The sequence below is a fragment of the Neolamprologus multifasciatus genome, chromosome 17 (assembly GCF_963576455.1).
Source record: "Neolamprologus multifasciatus chromosome 17, fNeoMul1.2, whole genome shotgun sequence".
NCBI lineage: Eukaryota > Metazoa > Chordata > Actinopteri > Cichliformes > Cichlidae > Neolamprologus > Neolamprologus multifasciatus.
The window spans coordinates 11,701,326-11,722,357 of NC_140455.1; the positions used below are offsets into that span (position 1 = coordinate 11,701,326).

Sequence of the window (21,032 nt, forward strand, 5' to 3'; positions counted from 1 at the left end):
GTGTAAGCACAAAGATGGGCCTGAAAGCCAAAGACTCTGCTATCCGTTCTACTTTTAAATACCCTAGCAACCACAAGTAAACCAGCAATCTGAGAGTGAAGTGTCTCTCCAGTTAATATATGTTTACCCAACTAAAAATCCTTTCATGTTGAGATTGGCAGCATTGGTTGGACGTGTTAACCTGAAAGCATGTTGTCATATGTTGAAGACTTGGAGCTTGGTTCTGAGAATATAAAGTCATCGGGAAAGTGTTTACTGACAATTAGGATACTTTTCAGACCCAGAGGCTGTTAATATAAAGTCTGTGGTTTGGTTCAGTTGCCATAGATAGTAATAAATATATATATATATATATATATATATATATATATATATATGCGCCATAGATTGCCATAGTATGGAAGGTCCAGTTAGACCAAGGGTGTCCAACTCCAGGCCTCAAGGGTTTTAGATATCACCCTGGGTCAAATTAGTTCATTACCAGGCCTCTAGAGAACTTCAAGACATGCTGAGGAGGTAATTTAGCCATTTAAATCAGCTGTGTTGGATCAAGGACACATCTAAAACCTGTAGGACACCTGCTAGACACCCCTGTTAGACTATCAGATTTCTGAGTCTGGATCAAACACCAAAAGACTGCAGTCTGGTTAAAAAGGTAAACAGCGGACAGTAACGCTATGAATGTGATGTTGGGAATAATTGGAAAATATGGTCGTGTATTTATGATATGCAGCTTTTTGTTAACCCAGCTGGCTGTTAAAATGAACAAGGACATTTTTTTCAATCTCAACAGTCATAACTAAGGGGCAAATTACATCAAAAAAAAATTTAAAGACTTTGAACAAATGGCTAAAACTGTATTTGTTGAAAGGGACTTCACATTTGGCACTTTTGACTTTGCAAGGTTTTACTTCTTTAAGATGTTGTCCCAGTTCAGTTTCAGCAGAATAGCAACAGAGAGAATCTGCTCCACGTTAATCTCGCTGTCTAAGCACTTAATTGTCCATAAGCACATTTGACCAGAAGAAGAAAAAGCTTTTTTTTCTGTCCTTTGACTTCGATTCAGTTTTTCAGTCTCATAGGAGACCTTACCAAAGCAGCAATCAGTTATTTAAGCCCCCATGAAAAGGTTCAAGTTTTCTTTTGTCCCAGCGACTCTGAGAAGCGGGTCTATACTTTTATTACAATTAAACTTAACTACTGCAGCACATTGCACTCTACTCTCCCCCCCAGAAGCTTTTAAAACAATTGCAGCTTACAAAGTACTTCTGGCAGATTGTAACTGGAGCAAGTGGAGTGCTCACATCATTGCTGTTTTAAAGTCCCTGAACTGGCTCCTGATGCTTTTGAGGATAGATATTTAAGATCCTGGGAATATGGATGTCTTCTTAAAGAAGCAATTAAACTCGTTGATATGCTGAAAAAAAGACACCTGACCTGTGTGGTGCCCTCAGTCTTTGCTGCTCACTCTAGCAAAGATGAAAGACTGTGATGGATTTGACTTTGGCAGTTTTGGACCCAAAGTGCCTTAAAAAAATTCTCCTATTTATACATTTATTCTCCATAACCCTGAAACCTGCATATCTCTGTTCAGTTATAAATTATTATATCCATCCATCCATCCTTCCATCCATTTTCTTCCACTTATCCTCATCAGGGTTGCAGGAGGGGCTGGAGCCTATCCCGGCCGCCATAGAAAGGCCATGGTCAGGTGGCAGATTTAGGACTTCTTGCTCTTCTTTTTTTATAAGTGTCTTGAAAAGTATTATTCCTTCTAGGCTGGACAACTGCAGTTCATTGTTGTAATTTAGGTTGTTGAAAAGTTCTTAAAAAAGCTGTAGAGTTGATCCAGTATGCTGCAGAGAAAGTATTCTTCCTGTTAAAAGGGTGTTTTTCCTTCCCATTGTCATCAAGTTCTTCCTAATAGGGAGTTGATTGATTGTTGAGGTTTTCTCTCCATAGTGTAGGACTTTTACCTAACAGTATAAAGCATCTTGAGGTAACAGTTGTTATATTAATGAAAGTGAATTGAAATTGAATTGGATTGTTGCTGCCTCTGCCCTTATTACTTCAGTATGGTTTTATCATTGTTGAGCTCCCAGCGGCAGCCCATGTCCCAAGCATTTTTTTCAGCAGTTCAATGAGGTTAGCTCTTTTGTTTAATGGGAGCATTTAGTGGAACCAATTTGGGGTTTTGTTAGTAGGATTAAAAACGAGGAAGTCATCTTTCTGAGCCAGAAGCACAAAAAATGTGTTGAACTGTTGAGTCAATTACAAGAAAGGGGAATTGGAGAGGAGGGGGAAAAGGACTAAAATAATGAAAAAGTATAAAGCATTGTTTTCAATTGTGTGTTTTCCAACGCGTCGGTGTGTGAGGCAGGGGAGCCGAGCTTTGCTGTGTTCACTGTGTACAATAACACCAGAATCTGCTCTCATCCCCGGTATGACTGCCTGTGGAACAAACATCTTCAAAGGGAAACACGATTGTTTACTGTCAGTCTGAGGACCAGCATGGGGTGAGAAGACATGAATGGGGCCCACAGAGAAGGAGGAGATGATGTGGGGGTGAGATAATGGAGGAGGAAATGAAGATGATGGGAACGGCAGAGCGTGGAAAAACAGAAGCACGGCTCCAAGGAGGAAAGATGAGTGAAGGATGCAAGAGTTGCTCCAAATGTGAGATGCCTGCAAGTGTATACTTAACATTTTTGAATAACATCATCTATCATTTTCAGAACAACTTTTTCCTTGTTTAAAAAAAAACAAAAAAAGTTGAGAATTAGGTGAAATTGGAGGTTTTGCTCTGAGTGGAGTTTTGCCTTCAAGGCTCACTAGTTTTTTCTTTCCTTTCTTAATGACGTGGAGCGATGATGTCGCAAGATATTAACACTCGTCTCCTGAAAATTAGAAAAGAGAGAAAGCAGATGTCAGAATTGAATACATGTGTGCATCTCTTTTAATTTGCATTTTTATCACTATAATCTTGAACATCAGCTACTTGTATTCATGACGCCTGGTTGGTTGATGACACTGTCACTGAATACCAATAAGGAAGATGTGTTAAGACAAACAAACACTAGATTACTTTATGAAGGTGGAGGGAAGCATTGCTTTAACAGCTGATCCAGCAAATACTCTTCAGAAATTTTCTATATAGTACAAAACAACTACTCAACCTTTTACATTACAGCCTATGACTGTATGGGTGCTATGTGTGTTGCACGCTCAGTCTCTGGGTGATCAGTTTACCAGTTGGTCACTGCAACTAGCGTTACTACTGTGAATAAAAATCCTTAGGAATTCTTAAAATCTCATAATAGCAAAATTTACCATTTAAGAGGTTGAAACTGTTAGTTCTTCAATTCCGTTTGGTTCTGAAGTTATTTAGTCATGTCACTGTGAGAATTCTTAGACAGCTCTGTTTTTCATCCCTCTACAAATTAGATTGTGCAGTGTTACTGTATTATTAAACTGTAGACATATAGTTTGATTAGATTTGATAGTTTATATATAAAATAACGCTAATTGAACTCCTGAAAGGACGATGAAGCAGAGGATGATTGAAATTGGAAATGGAAATGATTTGGCACAGATATTCTTGGTTGGAAACAAGCTCCTGCTTTACACAGATCATGGGATTTGACTACCTTAATTGCAACAACCTGTAGCATGCAATGTGGTGGTAGCAAAACCTCCAAATCTGAAGCCAGAAACCAGTGGCATGCTCCTCTGTGGTTGACGGAAATGTTACCCTAGCTAAAGATTTAACTCTCCGGGGATCTTGACGCAACATGGAGCATGAGCTCAACTGGCGAATCGTACGTGGTCAGCTTAACCGTTGTGGTGAACCAGTCGGATTATGTGCCAACCGTCACTTATGGGCTTCACATATGGCCACAAAAATGAGGTCAATGATACAACCAAAATGAGCTTCCTCCGTAGGGTGGCTCGGTTTGATCTCAGAGGTGTGGAGAGGAGCTCGGGCATGCAGAGGGAGCACAGAGTGGGACACCTGCTACTTTACACTTTAATAAACAAACTTAGGCAATGCTAAACCAAATGCTTATTTTGCACCTCAGTATTCTATTTGAGCTGACAGCAGGGTGTTTACTTGCACAGAGTGTATTTCTGATGTTCATTTTCATTGAAAGTTTGGCTTGAATTTTTATTTCTATGGTTTTAAAAGTGTTTTTTTTTTTGAGAGAGAGATAGAGAGAGAGAGAGAGTTTTCAAATGGCTTTATGCTGTCAGTGACTTTTAGTGAGGTGACTGAGCACAACAAAGTGGTGGTTCATGGAGCTTTTATGCCAGCAAGGCAGCTTAGTCATCACGACTGTTGATTCTGTAAGGGTCAGAAGGTATGTGACGCACTGGGAGGTCATAAATTCTTTCTGCTGGTTGTGCCACCTGATGGCTGGTCACTATGGTAACATCAGCACTAAATTAAACTGAAGCGAGTCGATTTAATTAAAAAAAATGAATAATAAAATGTGCTGTAAGAAGACTGCAGACAAACATTACTACTGATACAGAAACACATCTGTGGGCTGAGGCCAAAGCCCAGGAGCTCAGATGTTGTCAAAACCCACTAACTCATCAACTGTTTTCTGATCCCATACAGAGCCTGCACTAATGCCGTCATCACTTACAGGACACAGCCTCAAACTAGTCCAGTGTTGACAAGCAGGGCAAGAAAGGATTTGGTCCTTCAGTCATGTGTGTATTGTGTTGTGGCTTCTAGGCCACGCTTCATCCATTTATACTCATTCAGCTGAGAATGAGTGCTTTACAATGAAATCTTTTCTGCCTTTACACCTTTCTACTGTGAAGAGCTAGAGCAGATGCCTGATAGGAGATAGAAAGCGTCTAAGTTGTTTTCGCCTGACCTGCCTTTTCAGAGCAGGGCAGAAGGAGGAAAAAGGAGGAGATGAGCAGAGACACTAAAGTCGGTGTGCCTGCGGGTAAAGTGAAATCCAGTCAAAAGTAGAAATTCAGAGTTTGGATTATATTTTTTTTTAACAACAGGCTGCTGTTTGTTTGAAATGCCTTAGAAGGAGGAAAAAGGAGAAATTTCTCAATGTACTGAAATACAAAAATCCCCACCACCCCACCAAACAAAAAAACAAAAGAGCTGCACCTACAATACAATAATAATAATAATAACTAGAATTATTCAGTGCAAAGTTCTGCCGAGGCGGCTCAGTCTCTGGGCAGTATTTACTTTTAAGGGTATAGTATAGTAGGAGTAGGCTAACCTGCACTCAAAAAAATAATTCATTGGATGAACGTAATTTTATCTTGCCACTTATATTCCATCTAAACAAATCATGTTATATTAATCCATCTTGGTTGTGTTGTGTCAACACAATATATGTGTGTAGGTTTAACATAATATTAACATTAACATTCAATTAATTTGACTTTTGTTCAATCAACATGTTTGTACCACATTAGTCTAATTAGATTTATTTAAATTCATCGTATTTTGTTTAAACACTTTGGCACATCAAAAGTCAGTCTTGTTACATGAACTAGTAAAATATTTGTTTGTTACACCAATGATAATCTTGTTAAATGAATGAAATGTAACTTATGTCTGTCGTACATGTTGTATTCATATTACATAATGTTCAACAAAAAAAATTCAAGAGATTTACAGCAACTTCCAATCCACCCATCTTCTTATCTTTATCTGGGCTGCAGAAGTGATAGAGTAACAGGGGCTGGATACAGACTGGACAGGTCGCTAGTCTATCATACAGAGACAAACAACCATTTGCACTTCAACACCTTTGCGTAATTTAGAATAACTAGTTACCCTTACAACTGCATGACTTTTAACTGTGGAGGAAACCAGAGTACGCAGAGAGAACCCACTGCAAACTTCGCCACATTGTGGATTTGAACCCAGGATCTTCTTGCTCTGAGGCAACAGCACGAACCACCATGGCATTAATCTGCCAATACAGACTTAACAAAAGTAGGAAAGCTATGCTTGATGATGCTTTATATCGTTGTCCTTGACAAGTTAAAACATAAGAAATAGTAACAGCATACACGTGGTGTGGTTGTCTGCCTCTTGTAAGCCCAGTGATTTTCCTGTGGTCTGACATCTAATGTGATCTTGTGAATTTCGTGAGTCGACTCAAAAAATGAAATTGGGTGGTTGTTACATGCACAAGATCCAAACTTGTAATTTGAACGAAATAATTCCATGTTTCTATGGTGAACGTAATTAAATCATGTAGCATCTGCATGAAATCCAGCAACTTAATTTGTTCTTGTTGAGATGACATCATACAATCCAGTAAGAGTGGCTGGATCCAGGCAACTAACCATCTCTGAAACCTGAATCTTTACCTAAACCTTTAATTTTTTTTTAAATTAAAGGAAATAGAACATGTAACTGACACATTTCTTTTTTAAAAACTGATATAGCTGGGCAACATGTTCAGGATGTAAGCCTTACTCTGTGACAGCTGGGATGGGCTCCCTGAATCGGATCAAAGATAGATGGATGAAAGCAAGTCCACTGAGTCCAAGAGTAATAATTCCACATTTACAGTACATCGGTAGAAACATAGTCTCACGGGTGAAAGCCCGTTCATTTCTTTATAGCTCTGCCTCTTCCTTATGTAGACTCTGTGACTCTGCATTTTTTTCCACTACATGTCCATTCAGTTTCAGTATTTTTCTTCCCCACTTAAGTTGCAAATGTGATTGGTCAGGTGCAATGATGGCCCCACAACAACATCATGATCTCTTAACATAGTGATCTCAGATATCATCATGTGGCCCAGTACATCCATGTAAGAGTGAATCACCAGCTGACCTACACACCTGTGTTCTGGGCTTGTTGTGTCTGAGACAGGAAATATTCTAAGAGTGATTCTGGGTCCAGTCGGAATCCAACACTGGGCTCAGAAACACCTGCAGAAACCCAATCAGAGGAAGCCTAAGTTGAAAGATGTCACACTAGATGAAGTCGTTTTTAATTTTTCTTTAAAACCAAATGTCAACACAAAAATGCAGCTGATAACACTCTGAGAATCACAGCTACATTTATTTGTCTTTCTTTGTCTCCTCACCCTCGCAGAGCCAGGCCATGCGTATCGTTCGGACAGTCGGGCAGGCGTTTGAAGTTTGTCACAAACTGAGTCTGCAGCACACGCAGCAGAACACAGATGGACAGGACGACCACCACAGCGACAAGAACAGCAATGACTCCTCCGTCACAGGTAGACACGAACACCATTCCATTTTTTATTCTATAAAAGCACTTCTGCTGTGGCCTCAAGTCTGTTAAAAAGTGCTTACTGCAAGTTCAGTTGTGCATACTGTGATCACTTTGGGGAATGGTGGAGCTGCAGAGGCACTAAAGAGTTTTCAATTTGAATTAAACTCATTAAAAGACAAAAAGTAGACGTGAGCTCGCTGAGGAGAGGTCAGGAGCAAATGCAACGAATGATTGAGTGACGTTTTATCTCAGGGTAATTCATTTGTTGTTTTACCTTCAGCAGGCGTTGTTAGTGAACGCTGAGACAGTCTAAGATTGTTTTTCTGCGAGATGCCAGAAATGTTATTTTGCCATGTAAAGCGCCCACTTAGATAAAACGCACTGTGATTTTAAGACGAGTAAATACAGCTGTTTACGAGGTTTACTTTCAGATGAGAACTGTGCAGGGAGTGAGCGGATAGATAGACAGATAGATAGACGTGTATGGGTTGATGTAATGTAGTGCTTCAGAGGCATGTGCCGTGATTGTGCTGTGAAGGAGACTCGAGGCTTGTTTGGCTGTGGCAGTAAAAACATTGCCGGTGTGTCTAAAATTAAAAGCAGACCTTGAGAGCAGACTTTCTGGACCATTTTCATGTGCCAACAAAGGGCACATCGCTGATAGACTGATAGACCTTGTCTTTTTTTTTAGACGCCCATAACAAAACATTGTTAAATTGAGTGCCTACATGTGGGTGGATTCAGTGTTGCTCTTTCATATTAGCTGGAGGTTGTCCAGGTGGCTGAGTGAATAAGACTCATACTTGCAATTTCCATCCCGTGTAATTTCCCCCTGCCTCGCTTATTTCCAATCACCTCTCTGCTTCTGCATTCATAGAAATGCAGAAATTATCCCCAAAATAATTTATGGTTACAGTTGATATGAACATCATTCAAAATGGCATGTTTATGCCTTTTTACTGCAAAAGCTTTTTTTTTTTTTTTTTTTGCTGTTCCATCCTCATTATGCAGCAAGTCTCTCTTCACCTTTGTCTTTCCTCTCAAGGAAAAATGTTCTCTGTTCGGATGCTGCACTGTTGCCATAACACTGTAGCATCCAAACAGACTGATGGCTGTTGGTTTTTGCCTGCTCTGCTCCTTGGTTCACCACCACGAGACTAATTGACGACGTAACCAATTCATTATTTTTATCTTCTGATAAAATCTAAAGTGATGCCTCCTGTTTTAACATTAATCTGTTGTATAAACTAAATCCGATATAAATTTAGCAGCTATTCTCCTCAAGGTGGCCTTGTTGCCAGCCTCTGGTCTGTTTGTCCCCATCAGCATCAATGTGTAACATACGTGAAGTGGACTACAGTAGAGATATCAAGGTCCTTTGATGTCTAAAATAGAAGCCGTGCAACCACTGGCAACTGAGAATATTAAGAATAGTAATTGAGGGAATGTTGTAGAAGTTTGTTAGTGTCTTTCCGCAACAAAACGTAAAAGCAAAACTGGAAGACATGAAACTGATTTAAAATATTAATATAATGCAATTGTAATATAAATAAGTATTTACTAATAGTCAATAAGCACAAATCTGTGTGTAACCTACGCGTATGAACATTCATCATCATCATCATTCATCAGACATTTATAATATTTGTATCTGAATTTGTTTGTACAAACAAATTTAAGTGTCTCTGACCATCTGGACAAGCAAATGAAGTATTATTATCCTTATTATTGTTATTAATGCTAAAAATAACATCCGTTTTAAATGTTAAAATAATTATTACATTTAATATAAAGAAAACAGAATATTCATTTGAAAGGTGTAGGCTTTTAATTTGAACCTGTATTCTTTGTCATCTCTTAAATTATCGTATCTTTCATTAAAAATGACATATCGTTGCTGGATGCAGCAGGCTAATTTCGTCGCATTATTCCAGTCTGCCCTGAGTTTCTGATCTCTTTTGATGTCCAATTTGTTTTCCTTTATTTGAGCCACAGTGGGTGTCTCAGAGGAAACCATATTCAAAACTTTCATTTCAGCCAGTTCAATTCAATTCAATTTAGTTTCATTTATACAGCGCCAAATCACAAAAGCAGTCGCCTCAAGGTGGTTTATTTTGTAAGGTAGACCCCACTAAAATACACGCAGAGAAAGACCCAACAATCATATGACCCCCTATGAGCAAGCACTTTGGCGACAGTGGGAAGGAAAAACTCCCTTTTAACAGGAAGAAACCTCCGGCAGAAACAGGCTCAGGGAGGGGCGGCCATCTGCCGCGAACGGTTGGGGTAGGAGAAGGAAGACAGGATAAAGACATGCTGTGGAAGAGAGACAGAGATTAATCACAAGTAATGAGTCAATGCAAAGAGGTCTATTAACACATAGTGAATGAGAAAGGAGCCTTTGGACATAACTGTTTCAATTTCTTCAGCTGGACTTCCTGCTGCTTTCTTGCCTTAGGAGTACAGTAGCGTCACCACTTTCTCTGTTCACCTGGAGGCATTTCCTTATAAAGAGAAATGTGGGCGGAAGAGTATGGTGATTATACGAGACTGTTGGTTCAGAACTGTTCTCGTTTATTAACAAATGTAGGAACAAAATAGGCCAGTCACATTTCATTAATTGGACAGTAGTATAGCATACGTGCTTATTTTTACACTGTGTAAGAATGTACATATTAGTACATGAAGACCGTTGGGGTTGTGTTTGGGCTCATTGTCATGCTGAAAAATGGAGATGTTGCCAATCGGATGCTTTTCAGATATTGATAAAATTAATAAAAGCATCCATTGAGTTGATACCCAGGTTATCGGCTTTTCTAACTCGTCTAATGTTGTGTTGTCAGTTTCAGTTTTAACCTTGAGATAGGAAAGAGTCCCAGGAAGAACCAGTGAGAGTGCATTAGCACTTGTTCTATCAGATTGTAATCCTAAAAAGCATGTTTTTAATGCCCTAAGCAAAATGTGAAAGAAGTGTCATCAGTTCCATTGTGGAAGTCCTAAAAGTAAAGCAAAATCTGACGGGCTGTCAGCACATTCCCCAGTGCCCACAAACACCTACACACTTCGCACAGTTATGTGTCCTCAGACTGCACTAACAGGTTGTACTGGAGACGCACTGCACATACACAGCTGTAGATGTGCAGTAGATTCCTGCCTGTATTGTGCCCAAACTGGAAAGAAGGAGAATGGTATGCTAGAGTGAATATCATGGATGAGTCAACACAGAGAAACGGCACAACAACACTGGTGGGCTGAGCTACTTTTATCCGCTGCCTGATGTCTGGACGGCTTGGGTTGTGTGGCAGCCCGGGGACACATGGCTCTCAGTGGGGTCCTGAGAGGACAAGACAAGGAGTCATCAAATGCAGCTCTTTTACACCATTGTTCAAGATCTTACAGCGGCCAGCTGCTGGTCGTCCTCCCTGCTCTGATCTACAACGGGCAGGGATATGTTATCTGCAGATTCCCCTCCAGCCCTCCAAAGACGAGCTCGTTTTCACATGCTGATGAGCCCGGAGATCACCCACACGCTCTAACTGTGCATCGCACACACATTGTAAAGCGGACCTCACATGCATACAAGGAGAGGTCTGTACACACGCACTCACTGTCACGGTGTGTTAAATAACACAAGCGCCGTCACGCACAGCCAATGTGCTTATCTGAAGAACTAATTATCATGGCAATGAGAGGAGAGTGGAGGAAAAAAGGGGAGATAGTGTGCTGGAGGAAGGCATGTATAGTTGAGATGAGGAAGAGGAAATGATGTTAGAGGGGAAAATAAACTCAGGAGGAGGATGAAAGGAAGAAGAAAGACCAAATGTAGATTAGAAAAGAGAGGGGATGGAGAACTGGGTTGAACAGCAGGGAGTCACAAGAAGGAAGAAAAGGAAGAGAAGAAAGTGTGCAGCAATGTTTCTGTACTGTTTCAGAGGAGTTGTCCAACCCAGACTGAGTAATATAAACAACAAAGAACTTTGTAAAGTCAGCTTCCAACCTTGGAACTGGATCTAACGAAGCCCACTGAATGATAACAAATGCCAGTGTCATTACAGTTCAATTTAGCATGAGTTATAACAGAGCCACAGGCGTGAATATCCATTCAGCAGTAACTAGATAGTCAGTGAATGCTAAGTATACTGGGTAAAAAGCCCACGGGCTATATGATAACTTTTTTAGCTACAGTTTAAAAGCACACAGAACAAAAACTGTTTATTTGAACAAGTTATTTTGATTCAGTCAGTGTGATTTTTGACTATTTTATTCATGGAGTGACAAAAAGCAACACAACTGCACCTGCTTCCAGTTCATTTATACCTGTTTAACCCTTTGAGCTTTTTTCAACTAAGAAACAGTAAAAGCTCAGAGTAATTTTGGTAATTTTAACAGTGAACTGAAGCACTAGTGATTCCACAGTTTTCTTCCCCTTCTCTTTCAATTCACACTCACTTATAAAGTAATGAACCACTGCAGCTGCTGCTGCTACTTTGGTTTTAAAAGATTTAGAATATTCTAGTATCTTAAACAAGGTAAATTACTCAATTACATTTTTATAACTCCTCCTCCCCGTTCCCTGTACTAATCAGAAAAATATTCACTGCATATAAGCTTCCATGCAGATGAGTCTAATTAATGGTTACCCACAGTGCACTTATGTTGTCTCCTGGCTTCCCTCAGCGTTTTGGAGACAAAGAAGGGTTCAGTTTCCCCTTCCCTCAGGTCAACCCTGCCCTTCCCTTACTTGCTCTTCTGCCGAGGCACTGGAGACCTCTGCCACCTGGGCCTCTTGTCACCACCGTCTGCACCCACAGTGGACTTGGGTGGGCACTGAGGCTGAAGGCAGCTGGCGGCTGACTTTCTTATATGAGCCGTGGTTTGAGCCTAAAGCTTAATTTGGACTTGTGCAGTGAATCTGTGTAGCGCCTGCAGTGTAACATGCACAGGTGGCTAATTTTACATATCACTTTTCATTTGAATTATAAACTTCGGGGAAATCTACTTTGCTAAACCTTTATAAAAGGTGCTTGAAATAATAGTTATGCCATATTCATCATACCAGGGTCACACATTCCAAGAGGAAGTGTTGCTGTATGTCATCATTTATCCAAGACGTATAACGCTTGCTCTCTTTAGTCATTTGTAAATGGCTCCCACCCAGGCCCATGTATGCACCATTTCTCAATTTGCAACAGTCTCCCCGCAAAGGAGCTTAGCTCTTTTCTTCTCTGTGTAATTAACAATAACAAAGTCATCTGGAAAGAGTTGAGGCTGAACTGGGAAGCAAAGACAAAAGGGGGAAATTATGTCAGTAGCAGAGAGCACGGGTAAACAGCAGAGCTTTGCCAGTTGAGTAGAAAGGGTGAGTGTTACGAGGTGTAATGGAGGAAAAGGTGAGAGTAGTACTGGCAGCAAGTTTTGATTGGTAAGTATTGGAGATGACAAGCTGTGCTCCTTCCAAACTCTTGGAGAGGAGGTTTGAGTGGAGGGGGGGGGATTAATAGCTGGGTGCACAAGAGGGGAAAACGAGCTGAGAGAAGTGACACCCTGTATGGTCTTCTGCTGCTGGAGCCCATCTGCTTTAATGTTTGATTCAGACATGCATTCTTCTGCATACCAGGAACATACAGTGCAGATTTTATCCTGTCACTGAATCGAATTGAATTGAATAGACTGGTTGCAACGAGCTCGGAAAGAACTTGATACTTCCTAGAGATTGTTGTGTGAGAAAATCCCAGTAGATCACCACTTTCTGAAATACTCAGACCAGTACCATCAACCATAACACATTTTCTTTCCCATTCTGATGCTCCTCAGCAAGTCATCTAGACCAGCGGTCCTCAACCCCCGGGCCTCGGACCGGTCCGTGAGTCGTTTGGTACCGGGCCGTGAGAGTTGAGGCTCAGGTGTGAAATGTATGGTTTTCAGGGTTTTTATCGTTTTTTAGCGTTATTTTGTTATCGTTTTGATCGTTAACTCTGTTTTCCTGGGTCTTTTCACGTGTGTTATGAATAAATCTTCTTTTTTTCGGTACCGGTACTAGTTTTATTTTGTTGTATTTATCCGCGACACATTAAAGGCCGGTCCATGAAAATATTGTCGGGCATAAACCGGTCCGTGGCGCAAAAAAGGTTGGAGACCGCTGATCTAGACCATGCCTACATACCTAAATGCATTGAGTTGCTGCCATGTGATTGGATGATTTGATATTTGTGTTAACGAGCAGGTGAATATATGAAAGTGAGTGTATTTCCACTATACGTGGAGTTGTGTGATATTCTTATATTCATGCTTATTCGCTTTATTTCGTGATAGCCAGTGGTGGGCAGATGGATTTACCAGCTGATATAGTTTTGCCAGTGAAGGGAGTACAGCCCATATACCAGTCAAGTGTATTTTTAACAGCTAGAAAACGAACGCAATTTTGTTTTGTGGGCAGTTTTCATGTGCAGTGCAGTTTTGCAGTTTTATGGAATAAAATATAGAAATACAGGCTTTCCTTGGTTACAAGGTTCACATTGAATTGGGCGAAGACAATTCCAGGTACTGGAAGGAAGTGTTTCAGTGACTGTGACAAAGTTCTACAGAGGAAATATCTGAAGGCAGGAGAAATCTCATAACTGAGAAATCATTGCTGGCATATATCAAGTTAAATCAACATATTTCAGTTTTTTTAATTGACTTTAATGGTACTTTTTAAAAATGTCTTTCAGTGCATCAATCTCACATAAACTGTTGCAGCTTTCAACAGTGTTTTTTACTAAATTAACATGTTTGGATTGCTGGAACTATTAACAGCAACAAAAGTAGTCTTTACCAAATAAAAGGAAAATTAATATTTCCATTAAAATTTTGATTAAAAGCGATGGGGCCACAAGCAGAAGAGTGGGAGGGCTGGCTGTGAACAGCAGCTGTTTTGATTTTGTGTCACAGGAAGCAATTTTGTTGATCATCACAGTTAATATCTGCATTGTAAAAACTCAGAAACCACCTCTGATTTCTGTATTGAAAATAAATTAAAAGCAACAGGAACACTAAATGGAAACTCTCAGGAAGCCCGAGTGTGCTCCCAACAATGTAATTTATATTTACATTAAATTTGACCTCTGTGTGGCAATATAAAAACTTGTCAACTATTTAGCATATTGTGGCTGTGTGGAAACTTTTCTCTTAAACGCTTTTATGTTTGTCCACCCATGTGTGTGTGCGTACATGCTCACGCCTACATGTGTGTGTGTGCAGGTGTGCGTGCTTATCCACCTGTGTGTGTATGTACTTTCCTGGGCTCAGTTCGGGAGCTAACAGGTGCAGAGAAGACAGCGACCGTCGCTGAAGAGACCGACATTGATGCCGAAGAGGTGAACCAGGCGCTAGCAGCAGAGGATCTGAACCTCAACAGAGGAGTGACTGACCTGGATGCCACAGCCAAGACAACAGATGTGAACCTCTCAGAAAACAAGGTAGGCAAACACTGTGTGTACAGATAGGCAATGTGGTTGCCGAGGTTCATGTATGTTCTCTGTATGTGTGGCAGCAACTTGGCATTACAGTTGGCAAACGGACAGGCCTTTAGTGCTTTTCTAGTCACTTTATTCTCTAAATTTGAAGCACTATCTACTGCACATGCATTTCTGTTTTGGAATCAACAATTAATCTCACACATGTATGAGGTGGCAGAAAGGCTCTTTTACAAAAGATCCCAAACAGAGAAACCCAACGTGACCAGGAGAGTTAAACTAGTTATGGTAAAGTTGCAGAGCAATTAATGGTTGGAGACCACATCAGTACAAAAATTATTGCCACTGTACTGCATGCAATGAACTCTTGTTATTTCAAAGACAGGGACAAAGGCCACAACCACATGCAAACAGCTGCCATCTTCAAAGCAACTTTGGTGCATCAAAGCAGTGATAAATGACACAGTCAGTCTGCTATTAGTTTGTTATTGAATGAGGTCAAGTTACAATTACATGCAGTCTGTTTGTGATAATGCAGCACTTGACTTTTACAAGACTGTGACAATTACAAATCTGTTGCCATCTACGTACAAAGAAAGACGCTCACTTTGCTTTATAAAAAATATACGTAGTTGCCAACCAGTTGATTCAAGTCCCTGATTGCAAAGTGATGAGTTGCAGACGAGTTGTTTGGCAAACTCTGATTGATTGTAAAGAGTTGGCAGTCTGTGTTTGTAAATTAGACAGCAGTTATTTTGCAAACCTTTAGCAATTCTGAGAGTAGCTGCAGGACTATCCGAGTCGGGCCACTACTGGAGGCAGGTCGCTTTCAGCTAGGTGTTTCACAGGTGCTAACTGTGTTACTACGTGGCAATCAAAAGTGGTCGAGGGTGTCATACACTCAGTCAGTTAGCCACCACAGCTGCTTGAAATCAGTTGTCTGTTGTAAAAATATTCAATGCAGTCAACTGGCAACCTCCATTTTTTTTCATAGATCTAGGACGGTTGCTGTCCTGTTTTTATTCTAATGTTCCAATATTCAAACTGAGCCATCAGCAGAAACCAAATGGACACTTTAAGTTGTAAAATATATATTTTTTAAATGTAAGTAGTTTTAACTGTTACGCCTTATTTTATGAAACATGACCTTTGCCCCTATGTCAGCGGTCCCCAACCTTTTTTGCGCCACGGATCGGTTTATGTTTTCACGGACCGGCCTTTAAGGTGTCGCGGATAAATACAACAAAATAAAACCAGTGCCGGTAACAAAAAAAGAAGATTTATTCATAACACACAGGGAAATTGAGTTAATGATAAAAATGATTTTTTAAAAATAATGATGAAAACCCTGAAAATTACACATTTCACACCCGAGCCTCAACTCTCGCGGCCCGGTACCAAACGACTCATGTCCAGTGCCGGTCCATGGATCGGGGGTTGGGGGCCGCTGCCCTATGTCTAATAAATCCATGTTGTGGAACTCCAGCATTATGTGTGTCATGTATTAATTTAACTGTATTATATATGCCCACCCTCCATCACGGAGAGACTGACGCCTAGCAGATAAAATGTGGTTAAACTGTCCTTGTTTGTATATCAGCAACTAAACAACATTTAGAAGATTTAGGTCTCATTTACAAGTATTGTGGGTTCAATTGAATGAAACACAAACATTTAAAGAAAGAGTTTCAAAAATTGTGTCTTTGCATTAGAAGCTATACTCTAGTTTATTGTTGAGAAACCCAGCAAGAAATGAAGTATCTGCTACAGAGTTTTGGATTAACCTGACCCTAAAGGGGATCCAGACTTTATACAGATTTCTCGGAGGCTTTCTTTAATGTAAGATTTACTTGAGAAATCATAAAGTTTTCATTTTCATTTGAAGATAAATGCATGTAGTAAACTCCACTAAAATCAGTGTTACGCCAGCTCTGTGCTTGTGTATAGCATGACTGCTAAGAAAGTAGCTCCCACTACTTGGTTTCTTTCAGGAGCTATTAGCAGTGTGTTGGCAACCGAGCACAAAGATGGTGGCCTTGTAGTGTTAGAGATTTGATACTGCTCAGTCAGACCATCTGCTCTCTGACCTGTGAAAACTCACCACTAGCATCTATCTATAACCAGAGAAAGGCTGTCTGGCCTGTTGGGAGGTGTGAGAGCATGGTTGTTTGGCCTGCTGGCAGAGCAGCATAGTAACTGTTTTTTACTGGATTTACAGTTGTATGCAGGGGTGTAATTGTGTTTTTGATAGAGGAGGCAGTGAGAGGGAAACTCTACGTGATGAAGGCAGAGATGGGGTGCAGGGTGATGTTTATTATGCTACTGTTTGGCTCAAGACCTAGGGCTCCATATCAAGTTGGCAACAGCGGTGCATTGTAATAATTTTATTACTTTTTTATTATTTATAGCTTCCCATAGCCTGGCTTTGCTCAGTAGTGAATGGACAAGTATAGCAGAAAAGCCTGGACTGCTTTTATTTGTTACTTTCTATATTCATTCTTTTGAACCTGTAAAACATTGTTACAATTTTCCTTTTGCATGATTCAACTTTAGCCAAGTTTTAGCTGTTGGACAGTTGGCCTCGCTTTTGACTCTAGAATACTTTGGTATACAGAGTTTGTGGTGAGCTAAACAAGTGCAAAGTGTCCAGATCCTGTGGCTGCAAAACAAGCCCAAACCATCACCCCTCTGCAACTCTGTTAGGTAGGAGTGTGCTGATATCATGCATTTAGCTTTTGTTAAATGTGGTGCTGACGGTTAAGATAAGATAAGATAAGATAACCTTTATTAGTCCCACGTGTGGGAAATTTGTTTTGCTACAGCAGTGGACAGTGCAAGTTGCATAGAAAGATTAGAGAAAAAACACTGGAATAATATATCTATGAGATACTGTACACAATAGAATATAATAAAATAAAAATAAAATGCTATATACAATCGAATAAAATAGAATGCTATATATACAATTGAGTATAATACAACGATGCCAGAAAAGAGTATTGCACTTAGTGTTATTGCTATTGCACATGTGTGGATGTGTGTGTTTGATCAGTTGGAGTCTTTGTTGTGGAGTCTGACAGCAATGGGGAGGAAAGACCTGCAAAATCTCTCCGTCCCACACCGTGGGTGCCGCAGCCTGCCACTGAAGGAGCTGCTCAGTGCTGTCAGAGTCTCCTGCATGGGGTGGGAGATGTTGTCTAACAGGGATGACAGCTTAGCCACCATTCTTCTGTCACTCACCACCTCCACTGGATCCAGAGGGCATCCTAGAACAGAGCTGGCCCTTCTGATCCGTCTGTTCTCTTCCTGTCCCCGGCAGAGATGTTGCCGCCCCAGCAGACCACACCGTAAAAGATAGCTGAGGCCACCACAGAGTCATAGAAGGTCTTCAGGAGTGGGCCCTTCACTCCAAAAGACCTGAGTTTAGGGCCAAACATCTCCAGTTTGGTTTTCTTTGTCCAAAGGGCATTCTTAAAGAAGTCTTGTGGTTTGTTAAGATGCAATTTTGGAAACCTGAGTTGTGCTGCCATCGTCTTTTTTTAGAGAGAAGACTTGTTCAGTCTTTTGTGGTGTACTCACTCAGACAGATGTGCAGTTAATAAAGTACATTTGATTAGCAGCACCTGGCAGCTACCTACTTGCTTAAGTTCTTATAGATGGAGTCAAAGTATACTTTCTTGTTTTTCCACAGGACAACGTAGAGCTCTGTGGAGATGTTCGTTTTTACTTTTGCTGTGCTGTAGGACTTTGTGCATACCACTGATATGCCAACTACCCTGGCAAAACAGCAGCATTTAACTGGGAAAGAGAACAGGGTCTCCAGACAGGCTACTGTTTCCGCCTTTCTGTAAGAATTATTCAGGCTAGTATTCATTTTCTAAAAAGAATGTTAATAAGAGTCATGAACAGACTGCTGTTGTCTAGCCTGAATAAAACAATGCAACAAGATTTATTACTGAGTGCTCTTGAGTGAAAGGCTGTGGCCTGAAGAGTTGCCAGTTTTTGGGACAAAGTTGCAACATTTGCCAAACATTTCTGCTACTTAGCAAATTAAAGAGTTGCATTATTTATTCCCTCTGATGCTCAGACGGTCACATTCACCCCAACTGATTTGGAGTATAGTTTTTGTTTATATATTTTTTTAATTTCTTGATGGTCTTTTTTTCATCAGATCTCATAAAACGCTCAGGGCTGTGCTTAACTCTGGGTAACCAGGCTGTTCCTTATTCATCTTCAGTCAATGCTAAATAGTGAAACAGATGAGCTCCTAGGCAACACTCCAGGCCAGCGTTAAGTAAACGTCTCATCAAGACCCAAACGAGAGTGTTATGTCACCTCAGGCTTCAGGCGCACCGAAACATACCTGTTAACACACCACGTGAAGAGATGCCAGATGCTAAATCAGAGTTATAAAACCAAGCTATTCAGCTGGTTAACAGTCCTTGGGTCCCATTAACGTTAGTTATGAGACCCTTCATTACAGCTCCTGATTGAAAGCAACATGGCGTGAAATCACTGAAACAACGAGCTCTCGGCAGTGACCTCTATTCTCAGGTCACCGGAGGGAGCGAATGTCTTTGTGCGTGACACATTGTCGTGTGTTCATGTAGTGTGTGTATTATTATTTTTTAAAATTTTCTGTCCTCTACACATATCATCAATCTTGCACTTTGACAGATTAAATGGAAATGTGCAGGGACAAGTGGGGGAAGGTAACAGTGAATAAGATGTATGTGTGCGCGTGCCCCTCCTGTGGCTTTGCGTTAGTACCTATATATATTTATATATATGCATTTTTTTCTGTCACATAACCATGTGTACGCGTGTGTGTGTCTTTGTGTGTACGTGTCCCTGAGGAAAGGGATTTGATTCACTACAGGGTTTCTTTGGAAGCTCATGAAAGGGAAAGCAGCCTGTGAGTGTTAAAGTTCATTCTCTTCCTGTCAGCTCCCATTAGACTGACAAATCCCTCGGCTGCCTGTGTTCAAATGATCCCATAGGACTCGGAGAGCACGCATCAATCCTACCTTAGGCTTTCGGTCCATGGGGTTGAGTCAGGGCGTCTTCATTTAAAGGGCTTGCCTCAGGGATCACAAAAAGTATTAATCCAAGGCAAATTACAAAGACAAGTCACTGGGTGCAATGGAGAGACAAAAGTGTGCTTTACATATTTCTGGCTCCTCTTGTGTTTTTGGTGAGAGATAAATGCTTATCTAATGGATCAGTCACAGTAGAGTAAAAATAGGACACCAGTCTCCTTGTGACTACAAAATTGCAGGGGTTTCCTGGTGATGTCATTGAATTTTCTTTTTGCTGTAGGAGACCGATTACAAGTATTTGTGGTGTCTGTTCGCCCAGAGGTTAAGTGTGCAAAACCACTTTCAAACAGCAGGTGATTCCACAGGTTGTTGGGTGGAAAACTACCTGCATCTCGTTGGGTGCATCTCATACTGGCTGCGATCACTCTTATACCAAATGAAAGTGAAGTTGCTGATTTTTTCAGTAGTTTGCTTAAGAGTTCCACCAGTGAATGAATAAAAATGTCTGAAACAAGAGATGAGTGCTCTACTTTTAACATAAGTATTTGTTATATTTTAGTGTGAAATAAAAATAGGAGGACGTACGTGTTTACATTGACGGGCTTTAAAGTGTGACTTTAAAACAAATGCACTGATAGAGGTTTTGCATCTGGCCTACTTTCAGATGCTGTCAGGTAGGTGTAAATGCTTTATGAGAGTAATGCTATAGACATCACTCCACTGACAAATCACTTTCTGTCCTCTCCTTTTTTCCGCTGTCCTTCATAAGGTTTTTTATTTTGTTTTAAGCTCTATGTTACGTCCCCCCGAAGGGGTCTAGGCATGCGAGTGAGGGGACCAGTAACAAATGAGTCCAGAACAGAATGAAAGGGAAACAGACAGGTGTTTTTAGTAAATATAATAGTCTCTATTATAGATAATCTTAACATAAAGAGCCGGCAATGCCGTTTTACCAATAACACTTGGAAAAAGGGAAAAAGGTTGCAACACCAAAGTACACAACAACCAAACAAAAACTCCACACCACGAGGAGGCACTTGCAGGGGCCCACAAGCTCACCCTGTCACTAACAGCAGCTGTCTTTACTGCTGCCAAGGCCCACAAGCCCACACTACTCACGTAAAGCAGCTATACTGTTTCCACAACTCCACACTTCAGGCAGGATAACTACACCCCAAGAACACAAAGCAAAAACACCAGAGAACACCCCCACATGGGAACACCAGAGAAAAACCACCCTGCTCACAGCTCATCCCCAGCTTAAATAGCCTCAGAGGTGATTGCTGACTGGATTCAGGTGGC

The 21,032-nt window shown here is 40.7% G+C and overlaps 1 protein-coding gene across 3 annotated transcripts in view; it reads left to right on the plus strand.

The window, feature by feature from the left end:
- Window positions 1-21,032, plus strand: part of LOC146498994 (carboxyl-terminal PDZ ligand of neuronal nitric oxide synthase protein-like) — a 240,285-nt gene that overhangs the window by 131,627 nt on the left and 87,626 nt on the right. For 2 of the 3 annotated variants that reach the window (XM_085138060.1, XM_085138059.1), the window contains exons 6-7: window positions 7,097-7,238; window positions 14,477-14,694. In XM_085138060.1, the coding sequence (XP_084994186.1) occupies window positions 7,097-7,238; window positions 14,477-14,694 (360 nt within the window). The remainder of the gene's footprint in view (window positions 1-7,096; window positions 7,239-14,476; window positions 14,695-21,032) is intronic. The other variant, XM_085138061.1, reaches the window with a different exon arrangement.